The 22527-nt window shown below is 49.2% G+C and overlaps 3 protein-coding genes across 3 annotated transcripts; 1 reads left to right on the top strand and 2 right to left on the bottom strand.

The window, feature by feature from the left end:
* The first annotated feature begins 662 nt into the window (after window positions 1–662).
* LOC34618750 (D-aminoacyl-tRNA deacylase) lies at window positions 663–2535 on the top strand. Its single transcript, XM_022732068.1, has 6 exons — window positions 663–784; window positions 924–973; window positions 1356–1406; window positions 1604–1675; window positions 1850–1957; window positions 2342–2535. Exons 1-6 carry the CDS (start codon window positions 663–665, stop codon window positions 2533–2535), a joined length of 597 nt encoding a protein of 198 aa, XP_022592509.1.
* A 2392-nt stretch (window positions 2536–4927) lies between these two features.
* Window positions 4928–6590, bottom strand: LOC34618751 (ATP-dependent Clp protease proteolytic subunit). The gene is made up of 5 exons (XM_026336292.1): window positions 6508–6590; window positions 6268–6332; window positions 5895–6194; window positions 5342–5553; window positions 4928–5149 (listed from the first exon to the last, which is right to left on the bottom strand). The coding sequence occupies exons 1-5, from the start codon at window positions 6588–6590 to the stop codon at window positions 4928–4930; spliced, it is 882 nt and encodes a 293-aa protein (XP_026192077.1).
* Window positions 6591–9292: 2702 nt separating this feature from the next.
* LOC34618753 lies at window positions 9293–21710 on the bottom strand. The gene is given in 26 exon segments (XM_026336291.1): window positions 9293–9969; window positions 10289–10949; window positions 11001–11344; window positions 11473–11711; window positions 11885–12242; window positions 12366–12438; window positions 12639–12867; window positions 13256–13372; window positions 14035–14156; window positions 14604–14745; window positions 15121–15203; window positions 15369–15420; window positions 15839–15989; window positions 16086–16286; window positions 16585–16717; window positions 16860–16935; window positions 17072–17218; window positions 17617–18233; window positions 18571–19102; window positions 19346–19456; window positions 19839–19974; window positions 20112–20229; window positions 20493–20660; window positions 20806–20914; window positions 21109–21214; window positions 21503–21710. Coding segments are annotated over 26 exon segments (5910 nt in total).
* Between the last annotated feature and the right edge of the window lie 817 nt (window positions 21711–22527).

The raw sequence follows: 22527 nt of genomic DNA, 5'->3' as shown, positions 1-22527 counted from the left end.
CCAGCCGTCTACTACCGATCAGCTAAATCCCAAACGCGAACGCTGCAATTCAAAGCATCGTCTAAACACTGAGCAGCGAAAGCCAAACACCAAAATCACAACGTGAAACACGACACCCAAGTGGCTCAATCGACTGACCGAGTCCACAGTACGACTGAAAGACAGACTTTTTCTTCCCCCCAAAGCCCTAAACTGCGACTCTCAACATTAATACCATGAATCGATTCCATGCATACTTTACAGAGGCTGGTGGCTTGAGTTTCCTAAGGAATCCACATACCAGGGCCCCTGGTTCTCAGCCCTACGCAATCCTCACAGCCCGGACAGGGACCACTCTTTGCCCGACAACTATTTTGTGGATCGTACTTCTTTGTCTTTCTTAATCTTCTGGTGTCACCTTTTTACTGCTTGATGCAGATTCAGTGCCCTTACCCTCGCCCACAGCATTTTCCTGAACACATACCCTATCCTTTAACTGCAGACCTCAGGCAATATACCTTTAAACCACAGCCGTGCAAGTTTCAGAGGGCAATAAGAGGATCCTCTTCTTCCCACCACAAGTCTTCTGTGTTGTGCCCCTCTCCAGCAGCTTTACCGCCGTTTGCAACAGAGCCATTTCTAAGTGATATATTTCTCATTGCTTATAACTCAACAACACAAGCATGAAACTGGTCTTGCAGCGTGTTGAGGGGGCGGCTGTTCGGGTGGCAGCGACTGGAGAGGAGGTCTCACGTATTGGAAAAGGTATTGTTTGTCTCTTGGGAATCAGCAAAAAGGACCACAAGTAGGCTGGGCATCCGAAGCCTTGAGCTTTCCTACAAGGCATGCACCTCATTAATGAAGGCGTCCTTTTTTGGACTCTAAACTAAAGCAGGTGGACAGAGGGACAAGCTTGACGGTCGGTGTTCATTTCCTTGGTTCAGGGTGGATCTGGACTATGGTGTGAAGAAGTGCCTAGGCACCCGCCTCTGGGGTAGGGAACTCCCTCTCCCTCATTCTTCTTCTAAATACATAATCATCTTGCTGTGATATCGCTCAGAGAGTTCTCTTGACCTCTGCCTGCATAAAGCCATCCTCCTTCCCACTATCACATCTTGCCTCTTTGGCATCGGTGTCTACTTGTGTGCTTCTCCTCCTACTGTTTCCTACATTATCCTCGAATAATCCTGCCTCCATTTACCTGCTGTTGCCTGGCTTTCTCAACTCAAGTATCTCTGTGCATCTGCGGAGAGACGTCACTATCTTTGCCTCGCCTGTTGGCAGTCGGCGTCACTGCCGCCTTAACCTGCACGCACAACCCTTCAAAGCGCTTAACTAGCGGCAGACCCATGTCCCTGTTGCGTATGTTTCTGCAGAGGACCCTTCGGGAAAACCTTGGCAGAAAAACGTTACAGACGTCGGCTACGGTAAGCTTTAGGCGCCTCCGGTCTATGCCCTCATACCCAAACCCGAGTTGCTTTCGTGCCTTCTATCCACACCACATTATACAACGCTGCGAGCCACATCCGTAACCCTGCTCATGGTAAATGACAGCCATAAAGCATATACCACCATACCGCAATTCTAAAGCAGTATAAACTTGCATGTGTTCGGCTGCGTTTAGAGATTTTGGTGGTCTCAAACTTTACCCTCCAAGCACAAACGAAAAAGGGCTTTCAACCAGACTTCTCCAGAGGTGAGGGTTTAGGCTTTGCAGTTTCGATGCCAACCCTAGGAGTCTGGGGTCACATCATTACTAGTAGTGGTATTTCGTTTCATTCAAACTCCTAGTGCACAGAACCCTTCCCTTGGGCTGTGTGCTGAGGCTTGTAATGGTATCTAAGGACTTTGGTATAACCGTTTTGCGCAGCGATGTCCCCCGACGAGGCAAGGTCGATGTATGAGAGCTTTGTGGCAAGTCTACGGGCGGCGTACCAACCAGACAAAATAAAAACCGGACGATTCCAAACATGCACACGTAGGTATTAGTCCTAAGCCATCATACAGAAGCCTGAAGTACCGCACTTCCCGGTGGGGTTTGATGTGGAAGTAACCTGTGGGGTACACTGCTGTCAGCGTCTCCTGGCCCACTGTAATTAAAATGCTTTTTTCTGTCTAACTTGACAAGGAATGTGTAGTGTGGGGAAGTGCTGTAGCATCTGGATCCAGTGTCCACCAGTGTACAGGATCCTCCTCGCCTTAACATATCCTTTCCTATCGAGGCTTTACACGGCACTGTCGTTTGCTTCCCGACTGCATTTCGCTTATGCCGCACGCTTAACCACTCTACATTGGCTTCTTGTATCCTCTTTTGTGCGGGACATCCCGGCGCCTACATGTGCCTTCGTGTATACATTTCTAGGCGTAGAGATCCACAATGACGGCCCAGTAACCATCACAATCGACACGCAGGACCTCCAGCTCAACCGTAGCTCTTCCTCCCCGCCGGGCTCATCAGGGAATAGTGTACAATCGAGTGCAACGGCAACTGCCGGCGAGAACTGCAAGGAAGCAATCCAAAACAATGACCTGGGCACGCACCCCAAACATTCTTAGTATTTTCCTTGTTGAGAAGCAGTCAGCCTTGGGCTCTCTTTTGGCTTTGCAAGGCTCAAGCAAAAATCCAGCCAGCTTTTCCTTTTTCATGCTCATGGTCCACAGGGTGTCGCCAATGCGGCTGGAAATAACTAGGCCTCCTGCTACTAGTCACAGCTGTTTGGGGTGGGCACACCCTCTTCTGCAATTTTTTTTCGGAGCTCCCGGATCCTAATTTGGTGTATCGATGGGCCTAGCAATGTTTTGTGGCACCTGGAAAAAGCCTGTGGAGTATCTGCTGTCTAGCGTACATAGGTGGTTGCGAATGAACTGCATGCCTTGCCAAGTTCCCTCAATGATTCGCAGTGCTAGCTTCTGAGCTCTCTTGACCCCTAAGCTCTATTTCGCACTTCCTTTCTAGCGCCACAGACAGTCTATACTTGCTCGTAAGCTGCTCTTACGGTGCGTTAAATCCCACGCGCTGGGACTGGTGCTAGAAGAATTCCGTACTAATAGAAGCGCAGTACAGTCCCGCAAGTTGGTGTCAATAGAAATGTAAATTCTGTCGTCACTAACTTGGTGAGTGGACATTCGAGTGCCTCCTGCTCCTTTGGAAGATGATTTCCTTTCTTGCTGCCTCCCCTGTGAGGTCATCTTTGTCTTCCTGCTTCATTTTTTATCTAGTCCCGTAGGCAACTATTTGCAGTGGACACCTTCGTACGTTATTGCAATATTGAGATCCGAGGAACGCATGCGCTGAGAGTACACCGGCACGGCTTATCGCCGCTGTTGGGCAGCAATTACCATTCTTCTTCCCAACCGTTCCACATTCTCAAGCTTCACAGGATCCCCGTGTCCCAATCCAGGTGTCTTAGCTGATGCCCGACACGAAGACCCAGAATATACTTTCCGCATCTCGAAAATGGAAAGCTGCTGTAAAGGGTGGTGCCTTGATAGATTTAACGCAGTCTAGTCCACCTGCTGAGAGAGGTTGAACCCTTAAGCATATAAGCCCTCAAGCCAAACAAAGCGAAAACGCCAGATTTGGTCCATGGATCTCGACGCGAACTACACGCGCTATAACTACGTTTTCTGCCAGTATTGGCAGCACTCCCTTCCTGGGATCCTATTTTGGGGCCGCGCTTTGTGACCCGTAGTATATTGAAGTGTCCCTTCATGGTTTACTCCTTGCCTTCTTGCACTTCCTGCACCCTCAACCAGTACTGGCAGAAGCACTTATACTACGTCGCAGAAGTGATCTGCAAGCGATTCGTGATGGCACATAAAACGAATAGTATGATTCATATGCCCTCAAGACCTTGACCTATCTAAAGGTAACTACGCATGTAGCCCAAAGCAAATGGGACAGCGATAGCGAAGCGCACGTTTCTGCCTGTGAGGAACACGTTTAGAGTCCTGCAGCTTTATCTATAAGGATATTTAAAGCTGCACGGAGACGAAAAGGGTTCCAGTCTAACAGGAGGCTAGCACAGCGCTGCTTTACATCTTCTGAAGGGGAACCCAACACATTGGGAATAGTGAAACGATACATTTAACGTCTCAATTGAAAGGGGGTCCCATACACAGATGCTTTAGCAGAAACATAAAAAAGTCCCAATGACTCCTACAGGCCAGTAAGTCCGGCAGACAATCCCCGCCTTGTGGACCTTCCTGCGGCCGGGGGCCTCATTGCTGCTACAGCATGATCGTGGCTGAGGCTCTCCCCAAGTTGAGCGCCACCCACAGCCGTTGGCTGTGACTCAATGTTGGAAGAGCTCTGTAGAGAGACCCCTGCAGCTGGCGGCCCTTCTGTCAGAGGTATTATCGAGTCAACGATCCCTTGCTGGAGTGCCCCCTCTGCATCAAGGTACTTTTCTTCAGCAAGAAAACTGGCCATGGATGAAGGAGGGATGGAAGTGAGCTGCCTGAAGAGCATTAGGACAGTAAATACACAAATCCTAAGGGCCACGTGAAGATAGCCATAGAGGCACCCAGGTACTAAAGTGTGCAGGTACTCATATGTCCCTGCGTGTTGTACGCTCAAGTCAATCAAAAATGGCTTCTACGGCCTAGCTGCTTGTGTCAAAACTCGTTGAGGATGTAAAGAGTGCATAAAGGCAACGGGTCGATCATGTAGAGACCCTCGCGAAATAATACGTCATACAGCACGGCCCCGAAAGAGGGTTACAGGAAGAGAGTGGTGTTAACACTGGCGGCAGAAGAAAGTCATAGTGCGCGTGGCTTGCAGTCAGATCCTTGGATTAGTCGCTCTGTTTGAGTTGAGATATTTTATGCTGTAGGGTTCTACCGCCTTCAGCAGGTGGACTCCACTGCTTTAAATTACTGAAGGCACCAGCATTCACTGCACACTTCAATTGACTGGGGCTCCAATAGGATTTCATGCACTGCTTTCTCACCCGTAGAGCCGTTCCACTTGGTCCTTAACTCTTTTAACGCCATCCGCTTCTGTGAGGAGGTCGTTTAGGGGACCGGCAAGGGCCCCCATGGGAAGGTGCAGGAGCACTCTGCTGCCACCCAAGGCATACCGGTGACCTGGAGCCCCGCCCGCCAGCAGCAGAGAAGCAGAGGAGGCGCATAAGCCACAGTTTACGGTATAGACTGGGCTAGACATCATCTGCAAGCAAAAACCACGTAAGAATGGCTGAAGCCTATCCTGACTTTGCTTTTGCTCAAGCTGTCGCTGCTCCGAATGGGTTATGCACGACGGTGTCCGGACCATAAAGACCTCCAGGAAGCAGCACTAGGATATTTAGGTGCAGTGGAAATTGCAAAAATACACGTTTTATAAAAAAATGTATGAGCAGACCTGCATGAGGTCTAAGACGGCCAAAGCATGAGTAAGCGACCCTCCCGTGGAGTGTATATGCAGGTAGATGGCACTGTGCTTCCTCCCCTCGGAATCAGCGGTCTCCTCCAGCAACAAGAGAGACCCCAGCAGCTCCTCAGTCGTTTGGGGTCCCAGCTCCGAGAACAAAAACAACACACGTTCTGCCTTCTGTCTGCACGTACGCCCGAAGCCTCAATTATTACCAGTATGTCCACTACAACAGATAATAAACACTTAGATGGCAGCAAAATCCCAAAGAGAAACATCTAGGAGCTGTAGTCCTACGAACTCATACAGCGTTTGGTGTGTAGTGCTTGCAAACTGACTTGTCATACAAATTCACCCAATGCCTGACACCAGGAGCAGCCTCTTCTGATAGTACATTGGGCACCCCTGAGACACGCACAACCAGTGAACACCTTGTGCTGCTGGCCGCGCTGATAGAGTAGCTACTAGGAACAAGGGCCGTTTGATACCCTTAGGGATATATATTCCGGCCTAATCCTGTTGCATTTATTGTAGAAAGAAGTACCCAGAGATTTGGGGGCAGTTGGTTCTCCAGAATACCCCCTGAAGGGGGTGGTACTCTGCTCATTAGTTACAACGAGCCGTGTGGTACGGAGATGCTCCCTAGCCCCAGCAGGGGCCCAAGCGTTGGGGGCCCTCAAAAAGCAAGAGGGCCAGTCGGCCTCTCTTCTAGCAAGGGCAGACAACCATTTTATCCCTGTTTCTGTTGCTGTCGCTGTCGCTGTTGTAGCCTTGGCTAATGGGCCTAGGGATCTCTTTGGAGTGAGAGAAGCAGCGAGAACCTGATCTCCACTGCAACAGCACACTATTAGAAGACCAAAAACAAAAGAGAGGGAAAAAGAAGTCCTCCAAGGGCCCCGCGGAGGGCCCTCGTCCGCCGTCGGTGTCATCGATTGCACGGACGGGCCCCCTAATATCACCACCCCACGGGGGCTTCCCAAATCTCAAACGCTTAAAAAACACGGAATCCTGACCCTTTTTGGCTTGTAGATACTCAGTAGGGCCCTAGGATAGGACCGCCAACAGGAGACTGAGCTATTCATGGAGTGCGGTTTTTGTGAGGCACAGGAATAGACGTTCAAGTTTACTGGGAAAAGATTACTCTTACGGTTTATAACTTGGATATTTCAAGAATTGATGTGCCTAATTTTTGCATTCGCTTTCGTTTGCTTCCCCCAATCAAAGGGGGGGCCCTACCCATTAATACCTCTCTAGTTAACCCATCGCCGACAGTGGCCCAATTCGGGGCCCCAGGGGGGCCCGACTGTTCTGTCTTTGAGCTCGTCTGCAAAGTAGACTTAGTGAAAGTTTGAATACTAAGACGCCTTTATAGCTACCTGATCTCAACTTAGTGGGGCGGGGTCCTGAGTGGTGGTGCGCTTGGACTTTTAGATGCATGATAGCATCAAAGTCTTGGGATCTCCAGTTCAGGGTGTCTACAGCATAGCGTTTACCGTTTCTCTGCGTGCTGGAACATACTACAATGACGACTTACAGAATCGGGTCACCCACCGTGGCATCCGCCTGCCTCCAAATGCTTCTTTCCTTGCACATGTTGCTACTATGATACCTTGGCTCTTGCGGGTTCCCTCTATAAAATGTGGGTCTGGGGAAGCATCGTTTCCAGACCCGCGGAACCTAGAGGATCCTAGCATAGAGAAGCTGTTATCGACCGTCGCTCAAATACGGGCCTGGCCGACGCCCCCGGCTTCAAAGCGGGGTCCCCTAGATGCTCTGGGGGGTCCCTTGAGTAGGCTCCGCTTCATTCAGAAACGAGGCAGTACGAAATTGCCCCTGATTTCCCAGGATGCTTCCCCCTGCCAAGGTTTGGCCTGCTGGACTGTTGCCTTCGCGACTTCCCGATGGCTCGTAAATTGACCGAGAGTGTGCTGTTTGATCGAATGGGCCCCGAAGGTTGGAAAGGCACTGCAGCACCTTTCGAGCTTTTGAGGAATTTTACGTGCATCCATGATACTCTGCAGATCCAGCTTATAGGCAGGGACTTGATTAGGTTGAAGAAGAAGCAGCAGCAAAATGCATAGCCCCGCAATTTGCTTCTTATATGCTCCCAGCACTACTGCAATGGTGGCATTCGCTTAACACCCATGCAGACAGGGCATGCACCTCCAGGGCCCCCCCTCGCATCAGATTCTCAAAAAGTTCTGGTGCAGATGGGACCGGGGCAGATATTTTGGGCTGGCTGGCCACCAAGCTCATCGATTGTCTAGACGAAATCTTACAGTAGAGCCCTTATTAGCTGGTCTACTTTCTCCCGGACGCCTCTAAGAGCACTTCCCCTCCCCCCCTGTTCGAGCTGCTGCTTTGGGCATTTGTTTTCGGCACAAGTCTTAGGTGCTGCACTGGCAGTCCAGGGCCCATATGAGTTTTTGAGGGAGGGGGCTGCTCAGGCAGCCGAGGAAGCCCTCAGTGCTGCTCAGGAAGTCACAAAGCTACAGAAACTAAAGTCACATATTGCAATATCCGTAGCAACAAGTGGTGCAGCGTCTAGTGCAGCCACATCAAGTCCTTTTATCGTTTACTTTTAGGGAAAAGACGAGTTGGGGGGGCCCGCAGGTGTCTCCTGAGGATTTGCACCGAAGGATACAGGAGTTGATGGGGAGGAAAATGAGGGCTCTTGCTCTGGCAAAAAGTCTCTCAGTTGAGTCTCAACAGATAAAAACCCGCCAGCTGCTGGTCAGGAGAACGAGTAGCCTAGATGTCTGCCTCGCAGCGCTGGCAGCCCTCGGCCAAGTGGCATACAGAACTATCTAGGGGCTTATAAGAGTGGGCACGTCTCATCAAGAGGAGACTTTCACCAAGTTTCCAAACTACTACGGTGTGTTTTCCATTCCCAGATGTTGCAACAAATAGAAACATACTACAAACACACACAGTACACACCCATGCTCTTATAAGTATCTGCCAGTCTTCCCAAAGGGACACGAGGTCACCATCAGACCCTTGAGCCAACCGGGTATTCCCATAGTTCTTTCAGTTTCAGGCTGTGAAGCAGAGCGCAGAACAACTTCCTAATTGGTCACTTCTGCGGGAAGCTGCTTCTGTAGGCGGTTCGGTATACGTTGATAGCTTGCTAATTGGCTGCGAGCGTTGAGCAGTTGATTAGATATTTGGGTAGATGAATAGGTAGCGTATTTACAGTCTGCATCTTTCGGCTCTGCAACTAGCTCGGTGCAATCCTAATACGTAAGAACCAGCAAGAGGAGCAGCATACTCAGCATTATATTACGGTCTCCTAACGAAGAGTAGAAGGCAGCCCGTGGCAGCTGTTACAGTACATAGTTCGTGAGCTTGCTTAGCTAGATCACACGTGGTAGCTAAAAGCTTGGCGTTCTTCCTAGAAACATGCGCGCGCCGTAGCTGCAACTCCTAATGTTGGGAGGTTATATTACTTCCATTGCTCCTATTAGTACTACCGCTAGGGCAGTAGTATCATGGTTAGTTTCTAGAAAGTGAAAAACATCACCCATTGAAGAGCGCTTCTCCATACCAACTGTTTACAACCTTTGGTACAGGTTATTTTCTCTTCCTCTGTCTGCTGCCACTCCTATGTGACTTCCGATTTCTTTGACTACTTCAAGAAAAAAAAGGCCTCACGTACGGCCTCCTTTAGTATCTCTCTGCCGTTCTGGACCTCGCTCCTGTGTATTTTCGCCAGCCTTCGTATCACCCTTCGCCTGTCCACTTGCAAAACTTGAATGCACTAAATGCTTCAGGGTAGCTCTATAGGAATACAGGGGAGTCAAGTGAAGACGAACAGGAGCTAACCATAACTGGATGCATGTGCACACGCAGCGAAACAGGACCAAGTACAACTAGCTATAAGTGCGCACAGAGCACCGTGAGAAAGAAAACATCCTCACAAGCAGCAGATTCTGAGTCCCCTCAGTACTCTGATTCCCCTGAGTCGCTGCTGCTTGTGCATATGAAGCCCTTCATTAGGTCAGGCGATCCCCAACCGTCTCGTGTCTTTTCAACATTCATCGTTTCTTTCAGGCGCTTGTAGGCAAATCCTGGGGGCTTTGCTGTATATGCTCTTTTAACATGCGTCCACTTCTTTTCATTCTGCAGATATAGCTGCTGGTGCTGCAAAAACTGCTCCTGCTGCCTCACTTGAGTTCGCAAACTCTCCTGCTGGCTCCGCAACACTGCAGCCGCATCTTCAGTGGACTGAATGGGTTCCTGAAAAGGCTCTCTTCTCCCTTCAAAAGCACTTTGAGGAGTTTCTCTTTCTGTATTTCCCCTTAGAGAACACTTTTCACGAGGTGTATCTCGTTCTGTAGATGGTGAGGGCTTCCGCTTCCTGTATAGCTTCCTTCCGAGCCACCAAGGAATCTGGTCCCGCTGCTGTAGGAGTGGAGCATACACGGATTTCATGTAGGCTGATCCTTCATGTGAGGCTTCGACAGGATGGCTACTGTTATCATAATCATCAGCAGCGGGAGGCTGAGGCAGTTTGGAAACGGCAGGTCTTGGCAGAAAAGGAGGCGGAGATGGTAGGAAGGTAGAGAAAGACCGCGTAGAGCTGCTGCATGAAATGACACTAGCACTCAGCTCTAATTCTGCAGCAAAGAAGACATATCAAAAACATACGGAGATACTGAAATTCCGGCTGTGTGATGCATTTATTGGGGGCCAGGATTAGAGGGGACTATCGAGTTGCGAGATTGCGAGAGGAGGGGCCAGCAAGAGCACGCAGAAGGCCAGAGGCAGCCACAGATGGCATAAAAGCCAAACGTAGAAGCCATATAAGATTTTACATGACTGTTCAATATAGACACCTGCAAAGTGTATAGAGGCAAGCAACGGAAAAATTGGGCAAGAAGAGTAGCATGTTATTAAACGATAATGAAGTTGACCCTGCCAAGGTTCGGGCTCTACCTGTCCGGTGTAAAGGTTTGCCTGCATCTGCAAGCTGTTGTCCAGTCTGCTGGATGGTAGCCAGGAGGTTATCCATGTTCTGCTTTTCTTCGTCTAGCTTATTTAGCTGCTCCATTAGCTTTGTGTTTATCTCATTTTCTGCCTCCGAATCACTGTAAGTGCCTTCGTCCCCCGACGAGATATATTGTAACTCTGCGTTGTTGCCTTTTAGAGTAGAGAAATAAGGGGTAGACGATAAAGAAATGGACAAGGACTCTGAATCCGTCTCTATTGTCGTCTCCTGGTGCAGCTGATCACGCAGCTGTTCTAGCTCATGCAGGCGCTCCCGCAGGCGCCTTTCAGCCTCTCTAATTTCAGAATCCGTCTCGCTGCTGCTGCTTACCATGCTACTGCTGCCACTACTACTGCTGCTGCGTGCCGGTACTTTTGAAGCCTGCCGCCTTTGCAGCCGTTTCACAACCGTAGCAACGGCGCCAGCAGTAGTAACACGGAATCCCCTTGCCTTACGAGGTGGTGGCGGAGGCGGAAGAGGTTCTGATGACTCGCTGCTACCGCTGCTTCTGGAAAAAGCCTGATCCTGGGAAGGTGGAGAAGGAGAGCGTGGTGATGGCTCTGGTTCCTCCTTAGTAATTAAGCGAGGAGGGATATCTTCTTTGTCCTCCTTTTTCTTTTTTTTCTTTTCCTTTTTTGCTTTTACTGATGCTCCTGCCGCTGCTGTGGCTGCAGCTGCGAGAGCCCCTCCTGCAACGGCTCCCGCAGCTGCTGTGGCTGCTTCTGCAATAGCTGCAGGTGCTGCAAGGGCTGTTGCTGCTTGAATAGGAGAGTCAGTGGGACCCGCAGGTTCTTCCTCAGTGGGAGCCCCTATCTCCTCCTCAGCAGGCTTTTTCTTCTTTTTCTTTTTCTTGAGCTTTTCTGGTTCCTTCTTGGGATTTAAGGCTGCTGAAGTGCCGTCATCAGGGGCCTCCTCAGGTTCGTTGCTTTGAGCCGCCCCGCCTTGTCCCTCTTTGCAAAACGGGCGGGTACCGTGGCCCTCCCATACAAACTTCGCCTCACCACCTACATACCGCATGCACACACCCGAAGTCTACGAGATGACAACTCTGCTAGCTTCTGTACATTCGCCAGCGCAGCAAGCCTATACAACCTCGCGTCCGTTATAAGATCTTAGCACTAAGAATTTGGACCTGTGATCTCTGAGAAGACCTCATTGTTAGCAATCATTTGTCCGGTTAGTTCCTTTAGAGCATCCATAAGAAACGCCGGACTAAGGGCTCCTGCTGGCTGAGATATTTCCTCTTCGCCGTCCACAGGTTCCTTCTCCCCAGCAATGGTTTTGTCCAGGGACGTATCTGGGTGGATTGCAAAGACGAGGCGTTTCTCATAGTAGCGCCCCTGAAATCCGCGTACCCGAATAGGGTTTATGCTGAAAAGGCACTCGAAAATTCCTGGTGCAATTGAAGGAATACGGCGAGAGGTACCATGATTTCCAGGAGACACAAGACAATTGTCAGTTCACGAGAGTGTAGAGGCGCAACACAAATGATACAGTCCACTGACAGCCAAACCAAGACCTATACTCAAGCGTTCAGTGCTTACTGTAATATCTCAGCAACAGAGTCCTCGAGGTCCTGCATAAGGGCCTTGAAGTCGGGGGCCTCGTCTTCATCGTAATAGTTTCTATGGATTTCAAAGTAGGCCACTTCACTTTCCGGAGACAGATTAGGGGGCCTCTTTTTAACTTTCGGAGTCTTATTTTGACCCTTTTTGCGTTTCTTTTTCTTTTTTCCTCCCATTAATACAGCTCCGTCCATGTTATTCTCCTCTTGCGCGGCATCCTCATTAAGGGGGTCTTGATCCTCCTCCGCTGCAGGCGAAGGGTCGTCGTTGTGACCATTTTGATCAGCGCCAGGATCTCTGTTATCATTTTCATCGAGGTCCCCTGACCGAGACTTGTCTGAAACACACCAGTATCCTAAAACGGTAGAGATATAGTCAAGAAAGCACTTTTCAAGGGCACTCAAGGGACCCGTGTGTGCCCTTATATTGAGGCATTGATCGTTTCTGTGTAGGAACTTACTCGAGTGACGTCTCTGCTTGTTATAATTTAGCCGTTTAGCCCTAGCCCTACGCTGCCCCAGCTCCCTTCCTTCCTAAAAACACAAAAGAGCCAGGCATTAACGATAAACTAGGATTTCTCTCAACAGGAATGAATCCAAAACCTGATTTCCAAACTCCTTGCGCTCTGTGGCATTCATATGCCGTAGATTTATTCATTCTGGTCACTACCTTCTATGCACCACACCGAAAAGTCGTAAAGCCACCTAGAGGATAGCTGCTGGTGATGTGTCACCTGCTCCTTGGCTGCAAGAATCTTCCTCCTTTCTCTCTCCGTGACTTTCTGGCAAAGTAACAAATAAATGTAGGTGCTGCAGAGTTCTCCCGGCAGGTTATACAAGCACGCGGCCATTGCAAAGGAGGCACTTCTGTCCCTAGACTCTAGGAATTCCACTTGGCGGATCATTGAATCGGATATCGACTTGCAATCCATCGTGTTGTAGTGCAGAGGCGCTCCTCGTACCCTGAGTCGTGATAGACATAGGGGAACGTACACAGGCATGTGTACTCGAGGAATGCATGACTATGGAAACGTGAATCCGCAACCACTAGAAATGGAGGGTTAGCATTGATAGTGGCTCTTCTAGGAACAAAAGGGAAGCTTGAATTGCCAAGTTCGAGCTTTTGCAGAGCTGTCAGGGACCTCAAAACAGGCTACTTGCTTCGGTAATTTGCCGCTCACTGTCACATATAGCGGAATAGGAGACAATACACAGTGGCGGGTTTCAACTATAGGAAAAGTGAAGACAGTGAAAAGCTAGCTACGATGAAGAGAGCAGAAGACAGAGACAGCAAGTTCACAGAGAAGAGAAGGAGAGACAGATACGATGGAAACCAGAGGGAGGAGAGGACCTGTAACTATTGGGGACCTTGGAATATAATGCTTTGCGCCAATCCTCGAGTTTCAGCTTAGCCAACTGAAAATCCTCTTCGCGAGCAGTATTCGCTTGATGCAGCAACTCCAGGCCGCTGCAACGAACAAGGTAGGCAGGATGGCTACAATGTAAGGGTTGGAAGCGCACGGAGATGGAAGAGAAACAGGGGGACGATGAGCCGGTGCAAAGCAGATCCTGGCAGGGAAAGTTTTTGCTAGAGCATGCACAAAACCAGGAGGATGCAATGAGCCAGGATTGATGGCGACAAAGATGGACATGCAAGAGTGTGCAGTATGTTATTCAAAAACTAAAGTGATCGAGCGGGTACATAGCCCCTGAAGAAGAAATGCAAAGAAAACATACTGATGGGCACAAGCCAAGCTAATGTTGCATCCGTAGATAAATGAATTCTGATCCCACAAATACGGTTGAACGCGCATAGACGATGGCATCATAACATTTCTGTAGATCCACATGCTTCGTGGGAGTGGGCAGTATGAGTCAAAAGCTCTAGGACCTGGATACGTGGAGCTGCAGGTACCCCAACCCAAATGTGAATTCGCATTCGTACTGCATACGTATATGCATACAATATGAATCAGCATGCATTTTGGCACACGTACATTTATATATTAATAGGTCTTCATATATAGATTAATATACATAGACCTATGTACATTTCATTATGTAAAAACATTAATAAGCAATTATCAGGACACACACAGGCATCAGGGTATTTACAAAGCGCCCGCGTACGTCTGTAGAAAGGCCTCCAGGACTTCGTCTCTGTTCCACTTGGTATTCAAGTTTCTGCTTGCCCTGAATGCTGTGAGGTCCGCCATGACTTTCTCCAAAAGTTCATTGGCTGCCTTCTCAAACTGCAACTCGGAAATCTTTGTTCCAAAACCCTTGGGAATAAAACACGGAGTTATGAGGAACGCTCCAGGGCAGAATTGATACCAATAGCGCTGAGTTGGAAACGTAGACATCGCAGCGATGGCGTATAGAAACAAATCTCAACATTGTTACCGATGAAGATGCAATGATACAGGCTGGAGAGGCAGCTGGATTTACAGAGTATACACAAATACGCTGCATAGATGCACTTATGAGTATACAAGCTCAATGACACTGGGCTTATATAAATATTTACACATATGACTGAGCAGTACAGACTGTTCCTGAGCAGAAGTGTGTGGATGAATATGCCATTGATTCAACATAAGTAAACACACAATTGTGGATGTTTGGCATCAGGAAGTATTATGCGTGCATACACCCAACATAAAGCAGCATTATGTAGACAGCCCTAGCTCCTGTCTCACAATATTCCAGATGTCAAACCAGATGCGGGAAGGATTTGGGTCTTGAATGTTTAGCCAGACGTTCGTGTGGTTAAAGATAATATCAAGCGAGCGATATGGTAGCTTGGGGCCTCCAGCGGGGGCTTCTCCATGCACCTTTGTGCTGCGTAAAAGAAACAGATATGGCAGAAACAAAGCAAAAGCAAAATGGCGCCGTGGGAACTCTCCGTTCCACTGTTGTCCATTGCTCCCTTAATGGTTCTGACCACTTCGGTTTGTTCGCTCTGTACCGGACACACAACTGCTCTGTGTAGCTCTGTCCCTTCTTAAATATGCAGTCGTTTTCCATTTATCCCACAGTGCTTATGCATCTCTCTCGGTCTCCTCGTGGCTCGCCTATTTCTAGTTCCATCTCTCTCCTTTTCTCGTCTGATCTCATGTGATCCCTGTGTTCGTACCCTTCCACCAGCACTAGCATAAGGCTAGAATCCCCCGTTGGCCCCTTTATTTCTTTTAGTGTGACAGTTTCATTCTCTGCCCCCATGTTTCTTACAGGGATCCATTTTCCGTGCTAGAGGTATCCTCCGCCAACTCGGGAGACACCAGCAACAGACGATGCCGCTGATAAGAGGCGGCAATGCAGGAAAGCACTCACAGACACCCCGATATATATTTTGGTAGAAAGAGTAATGCACACACATGAAGCACAGCGAACAGCCTACACAGACATCAGCGAAGAGAAGCGCATAATCCTATCCCCAACCTCATACCATGGCTCCAGCATACCCGTTGGTTACTGGCAACGCTTATCATGCCGGACTCCGGATCGGTAATAACCCTGAGGAAGATAAATTGTGCAGCATTGAACAGCCTCTAAGGGGCACTTACACCCTGAGCATCGTGGGCTTAGAGATCAAGAGACGGACAGAGCAACGATCAGGCAGGATGCTCTTCCACGAATACGCAGAAAAAGCGTATACAAGAAATACAGATATACAGAGACCTGTGGATTTAGAATGACTACAGATGCACAGGAACAAGGCAACATGCACATCGGGTGGCAACAGCGTTCTCCCAGAGCCTAGGAATATTACCCTACATAAAGCAGGAGCAGCTATACAGTATCATTGATGCGAGCATCCGCAGGATCAAGAAGAGCCGAAAACGAGCGGGACAGACAGCTACTACAGGGCACTAGCACAAGTCACAGCAGCATAGCCACGAAGCAGATGGTCTCCACGTAAGTTGTGGCGCACGCTTGAGCGACTTTGTTATCCTGGAACCTGGTCTTAAGAACATACACCACACCGCTTGCTGTCTCCCAAAGCTTAACATGGCCTGCTTCCTTGTCTTCATCCCAATGAAAGGTCGCCACCCATGCATGCATGTGCTTGTCATGCAGAGTCCCTGTTGCACCAGCAGCAGACAGACGAATTCAAGATTCACACTGCTCCTTTTGCAGCTAAGCGTGCCAATGCTACTGGTGTTGAGGTTGCTGCTTACCGATGCAGACAAAAGCGTGAGCAGGGAGGCCCAGAAGGAGGCTGGTCATCAGGAGGCAGTGGTCCAGAGGGTCCCCTGCGTTGAGCTGCATTGTAAAGTCTGGAGAGAATGTGAGGGCTTGCCTTTTTATAACGAATGGCACGCAGCGCACGTAATGAAACACCGCGGCAAGCGAATCTACCCCAAGAGGAGGTTTGATAGCTGAGGCGCAGAAAAAATCGCACAGGCTGATGGATAGAGAAACAGAATCAATACCACCAGCTAGCATGATGAGCGACAGCACAAATGGATATAGAGAGCCCTGCTGAGACAAACGCAAACAGAGACATATCTGAGCAAGGCGGGCACACCGCAGAATGGAGGCAAGGACGACCAGGAGAAGCAATGAGGCAAGAGACGCTAGGCACCCACTTTTCACCCTTAAGCTTCCACCCATAAATCTCAACAGTTAATTTTAGAGCCAGCATCAGTAGTAGCAGCATAATCAACAGAAACTGACGCGCTAAAAGGCTTGGAAGAAATTGAAATTCCTTGCGCTGGTCCAGCCGCTCTAGATCGAAGAAGCGTGGGGGACCCACAACGGCCTCCGGGCTCAGCAACATCTTCGTGTCGGCCACCGACTGAAAAATCGCCTGAAATACACCCAAGCCGGAAACCACAAAACCCAAGGCTGCTTGCGTGGATCGTGCGGGGGTCAAAGGCGTAGAGTGCCAAGCCTAAGCACTCTGCAATAAAATACTTCGGTCAAGTGCAGTTCTAGGGTACAGGGCTTACTTTAAGTTGATCGTAGCGTTCTGCAAGAGCTCTAGGCATGTTGTTCTTCGTGTCAAACCGTTCGGACTTTGGAAGCCTGAAGGCAGCACATGTTAAACTTTGACCTCGAGGCCTTCGCTGTCAAGGGCAACACCCTAGACCACAGGATTTTAACCCTGAACGGAAAAGCACTTACTATCACACACTACTCGGCTATGAACTCTCCACTCTACCTGTCTAGGCCAGAGGCCTCTAGGAGATCGGGGCAGGTCCAAGCCTCAAAGGTGAGGTTTGAGGGCCTGTCGTCCTTGTGGATGAAGGAGAGCCGCTTGCCTCCCGTATACACACGCGTTTCATACTTCGTCTTCAGATTGGTCTCCCTGGCAAATAGCATAAGATTCATGACATACCTGGTAAAGGACTACAGGACAAGGACTGCTTATGCAACAAGTGGCACCACTGCAAGGCTACAGAGTCATGTAGCCCACGAAAGCGCATATCAATCATATCTCCTCCAGGCATATACATATATATGTGAACGCAGCAGCAAAGAGACACCTGCATGCTTCACTGTTCATGCATACACATGCATACAGACACGCTGAGGTATGTATACGTCAGCAGCCCAACCTCTAGAAGTAGATGTATAAGGCACCAGATGTAGTCAAAAATTCTCTCCTCTCTAAATAGCACCTTTCGCAATTCACTTTGATATTGAGGGGAATGGAAGGACTGAGAGGATGATGCAGGGTTGAGCTTGCTGTGGAGTGTAATTTACAGGATAATTCGTTCCTTCGTAACATGACTCTTCTTCTGATTCTTCTCATTGAAAAAGATATCGTGGAGATAAAATGTGCATCCTCCTAGGTGATCGACATAATTAGGCCCGACCCCCCAAACATCTAGGTACACTTTCCCTTTTTTCTGTATCTCTGAGTAAGAGATGTCGCGAGTAGAAGCAAAGCGCAAAGGAACTGTTACTTCGTCTTCCCATACAGGATTTAATGAATTTCTGAAGAGTCTTGTACGCCGTGATGTACCGTCGAAAGAGACCTCAACATAGGAGTCAACGCTGCTTCTGTTGTCTGCTGTAATGATCTGATCAATACTGATGACTTTTACTATCAAGTACACCCGGTTTGCGTCCACCTCGTAAACTTCCCCAACTTGGCGGTACCGCGGAGTATGGGCAATCATAACTCTCCCCTCCAACCATCCGAACTGCCATTCCTTCAACTGATCTCCCCAGCCTTCTACCTTAGCCTGAAGCACCACCCAGTTCGGGGGCCCCAATTCCATCTGCAATGACGGATACCCGACGACGCCTCTTAGAGGTAGCTGACCGTATCCAATCTGTCGGAAGGAAGTTGACGCGCTCATGTCTTCCACTATCACCTGCCACATGGACCAAACGGTTTAAAATGAAATACAAAGGCATTTGGATTTGCACTCGCGCGATCCAATGCACGAGCAAGACATCGTCAGAAATTTTGGGGGGTATGCGCAAGCGAATAGCGGTATGCGCCAACAATGGCACGTACACGGTAAATACTTCCAGCCCCAAGTCAAAGCACGCACATGTGAGAGGATACAGAATTCAAAATTGAGGCACATGGAGAGTATATCAATTTATGCACACTATGCAGAAGAGATACAGAAGCACCCTTACAGACTTAGTCTCTCTAAAGATTATAGACGCCACTACAAAGTGCGAAAGAAGAAGAAAACGAACCTCCAGATAGGTGGTGTCGAGGTCTCTCAGCGTTCCCCTGAAATACACCTCCCCCATGTTGTCCCAGAATGGAGCATTCGTGGCTTCCTGTTCTGTTGTAACAAGTTTGACTCCACTATTAAGCGTAGAAGAATGCATCAAGGATATCCGAAGGCGGGGATCCGGTTTTTCTGTCTTCTGTACGCCACGTCCGGTAGCTGAGTCAAGAGGATCCAGGGACAAAATAACCTCCCCCTCTACATCCTGGTCTGCCAGCACCAGGGTTTGCATATGTTGGAGGAGGAGATTCGTGTATGCATCCTGAGTCTCTTCCGCTCCCGACTCTAGTGTTCGCATGGTGCTTTCTTTGGGCAGCAAATTTCTGATGGGACGCGAGGTCAATCTAGATACCATATGGGATGCTACGCTCTTCCTGGCAGCTAAAATCACTGATGCAGCCCCCGAGATGCCCTTCCGGGGGGCTCCTTCCATTGAGCCCGCAAGAGAAGCACGCGTTATGCCTCGGCTATGAATGCCTGACGGAGCGCCTCCTCTGAGGAACACCAATTAAAGCAGCAATAGCGGACAGCCTGAACTGGCTGTACGTACACTGTCAAAGTGGAAAGAGACAAACAATACCAGAATAAGCCAGCGCAAATTACGGTACTTAGTCAGAGACTCCATCGTAGCGTCTGAGCACTTTGCTTCGATCAATGAGAATAACAGTGAGCGTCCTAATGTGTACAGCATATTATTTAGGACTACAGGGTTCGTGGGCTTGGGGATCAAGTATTACGGCTTTCTGTTGGTCCTCTTGAAGTTTCTCTGTTGAAGCCTGTATCGAGCTTGATCAATGAATTTCCAGTTGTGCGATTTTTTTTTATCGTCCTTGCCATGGTTTGCCTTTCTAGGAATAGACAAGCACGAGAAGGAAACATGTGTGACGACAAATAGGCGGAGGAGGCCAAAAGGGGGTAGACATAAACAAACGGGATATAGAGTGTGGGAGAATTGAGCTGAGGGGGAGGATGAAAGGGAAGAAGAGTGAGAAGGGGGAAGCGAAACAAAAGGCATATGCAAAGCGACAAGGACAGGGCAGAACCCAACAAGGCAGCAACACAGAGCGCCGGAAGAGGAGAATGACGGAGAGACAAAGACCCATACACCGTTGCGAGGAGTTGCCGAGGGAACACCAAAATACGCTAACAGTGACACTAGAGAAGCATAAGCGGGAGAGTGGCAAAAAGGCAAGACTAGTGTGAGGTGCACTGAAAGGCAGGTGAGCTAACCGGTTGAACACCCTGTGCTGCAGAATGGCTGAGGAGCATAAACGTGAGAGTCGCCACTTTATGAAGGCCAATTCGAAATCATACAGCTCCTGGAAGTACAACTGGCACGTAATGCGACACCGACGGGAACGGCGGCCTGAACAGCACAAAGTGAGGACTCGAGCAACTTTGTTTTCTGCAGCACATCTGCTTGAACCATAATGGAAACTTTACACCTTTATCCATGAGAGTAAGCTGATCCTTATGCCTAAATTCGGATCTCGGTTCTGGTACCTTTGACAAATTTGTACAGGTCCCTTTCCACGTGCGTTTCTCCTGTAGCGAAGGAAAGAAGAGGTTCCTCAAAGACTGCTTCGAGATTATTCAGCGTCCAAGTTTTGTACTCCCACACCTGCAGACAGAGGGGCCCATAACAAAGGGGAAGAAATGGTTCAAGAATTCAAGTACTCAAACAAGGAGAAAGGGGCATAGAGACTGAAGAGTCTGACGAGATTAAAATGAAGAGGCAAGGCAGAAAAACCTAAAGGTGAAAGGATACGAAGAAAACGAGCATTACTAGACACAGTACACTGAAACCATGCAAAAGCCAGCATCATCTGGCTACCAAGATGCAAAATCTCGGCATCCGTTGTAGGTGTGCACCGCATCCCACACCTTAATTTTGAGTTTCTCCCTCTCAAGATCAAGGTACGAGCCACGGTATTCGAAGGATTGCCTGAATTGAAGGTCTACAGGCGCTTTGTCGTTAACATTGTTAACCACTGAAGTCCGCAGGTAATTCTTGTCCTCTCCCTTGGCATAAATTCGCGTGCTGTCACCTCGCTGCGGCGTCAGCACCATAAATACCATTGGAAGTGTGGATAGCAGCATCAATAGCAGCAGGCAGAGCAGGCAACGACACAGCATATGAATACCAAGAGCACCAATCACTCTAAGGCGCTGCAGAACGTGAATAATAATGCTGTACCAGGACTTTGCATTCCTCTCTACTTCCTCCGAACTCTATTTCCACGAACACTGCCAGTTGATCAGACATGTAATTGAGAATCGAGAGATTCCACAAAACCACCTTCCACCTAAAGGACACAAGCATCAACAAAAGACGCAGACAGAAGGCCAGCATGAACATGTGGTCGCCCGTCCACCTCAGTTCCGACCCTCGACGCAGGTGGTTCGTCATCTGCAGACGTAACCCAAGCTCTTGGAGGCTACCGCCAACAGCGGCTGGCAAGCAGTCTCCTGCATACCCACCACCTCCCGTTCCCCTTACCGCCTTGGGTGTTGCCAATGCTTCTTCTCATCCTCTGTTTCTCCCTTCTCTTCCAGTGGTTGTTGCAGTGCCTCAAGAAACTCCTCATAAGTGTACTCTGCAGCCCCTGTACCAGCGAATAGAAATACCGTGTGGACATATATGTATAGATAAATGAAAAATATCTGACCACGCTTATGCTGAGGAAGCAGAGCAAACTGCTTTCCTCTCTGCAGAATCAGCGAAAACTCGCGCCGCAACCGCTTTCGCAAGAAATTTTGAACATGCATGCAAGATTGCCTCACAGGAACACTTTGGCGACTATGAGGCTTGGTTCTTCACCATCAACAGCAGTACCAAAGAGAGCAACACTATCAAAGAATACAGCAAAAGTTTAGAGAGTGAAAAGTCATACCCAAGTACTCATCAAAGAGCATCTTCTCCACTTCAGCGGCATCGAGTGGCTCCTCCCCTTCCGGCACAGGAGTATCTCCTACTTCAGGGTTAAGGGCCTCCTGCTGTTCCGGAGGAGCACCACCCCCAGGAGGACCCGCCGCCGGAGTTTGGGAGGCAGGAGGGGGCTTCTGCTGCCCCGGAATCATATCTTTGAGTCCCGCTAGCATCTTCTTATGAACGTCTGACTAGCAAGGGCCTCGCCGGGCTTACTGGATGCTGAAGGCACTGAAGGCCCCCAGTCCGCTCAAAGAGCGCTTAAAAGAGCGTCAGTTGAAAAGGGGCCCTAAATGATAGGCCTCTGGAGGTGCATACCGCGTAAACTCACAGAAACTTGGGAGTCCGCAAGATGGGGACTCCTCGGGGCCCGCCATGGGCTAAACCCTGTAGGCCTCCTAAGGACCAAGAAGCAGTCTGGAATAGTGAGCGCATCAATGAATGACTCGGGACTGATGGCTTATTGCATAGGCTTAGTCACCATCGATGTCCCGGTGGTCCAAGTAGTATCCTGTCTCGGTTTGCGTGAAGTGCAAGACCTGATGCCTGGGCTGGGACTTACAATGCTATCTGAGTTGAGTCAAGAAAGTCATCACCTCTTGATAACACAACGGAGTTAGAAAGGATGTGAAGAAATACAGCGGCGATGGAGCTGGTGGGATGGGGCTGCGCAGACCTCTAGGGGACCCGTAGCACAGCTGTAAGATTCCTCCATAAATGACCTCATACAGAAGGTACGAAGCTTGCAAAGCAAAATGAATAAGAAGCACTTTTTATTCCGGCACTAGAAGGAAGCGCAACCCGCAGAGTGCGGACGACAGACAGACATAGCCTAGCGTCCGACCGTTGGGGGCCCACCGGTCTGTGACACGATGGGAGCTATGCGAACCAGGGATGTTCTGGTCTTCCTCCTCATTAGGCTATGCTCATACCACAATAAGCTGGTAGAAACTTCTCTTTTTATCTCCTTCTCTGCTCTCAAACGGATTA

The sequence above is a fragment of the Cyclospora cayetanensis genome, unplaced genomic scaffold (genome assembly GCF_002999335.1).
Source record: "Cyclospora cayetanensis isolate NF1_C8 unplaced genomic scaffold, CcayRef3 CcayRef3_contig_12, whole genome shotgun sequence".
Classification (NCBI taxonomy): Eukaryota; Apicomplexa; class Conoidasida; order Eucoccidiorida; family Eimeriidae; genus Cyclospora; species Cyclospora cayetanensis.
Note: the sequence above shows the minus strand (reverse complement) of the source record. Positions and strands in the feature narration are given on the sequence as shown.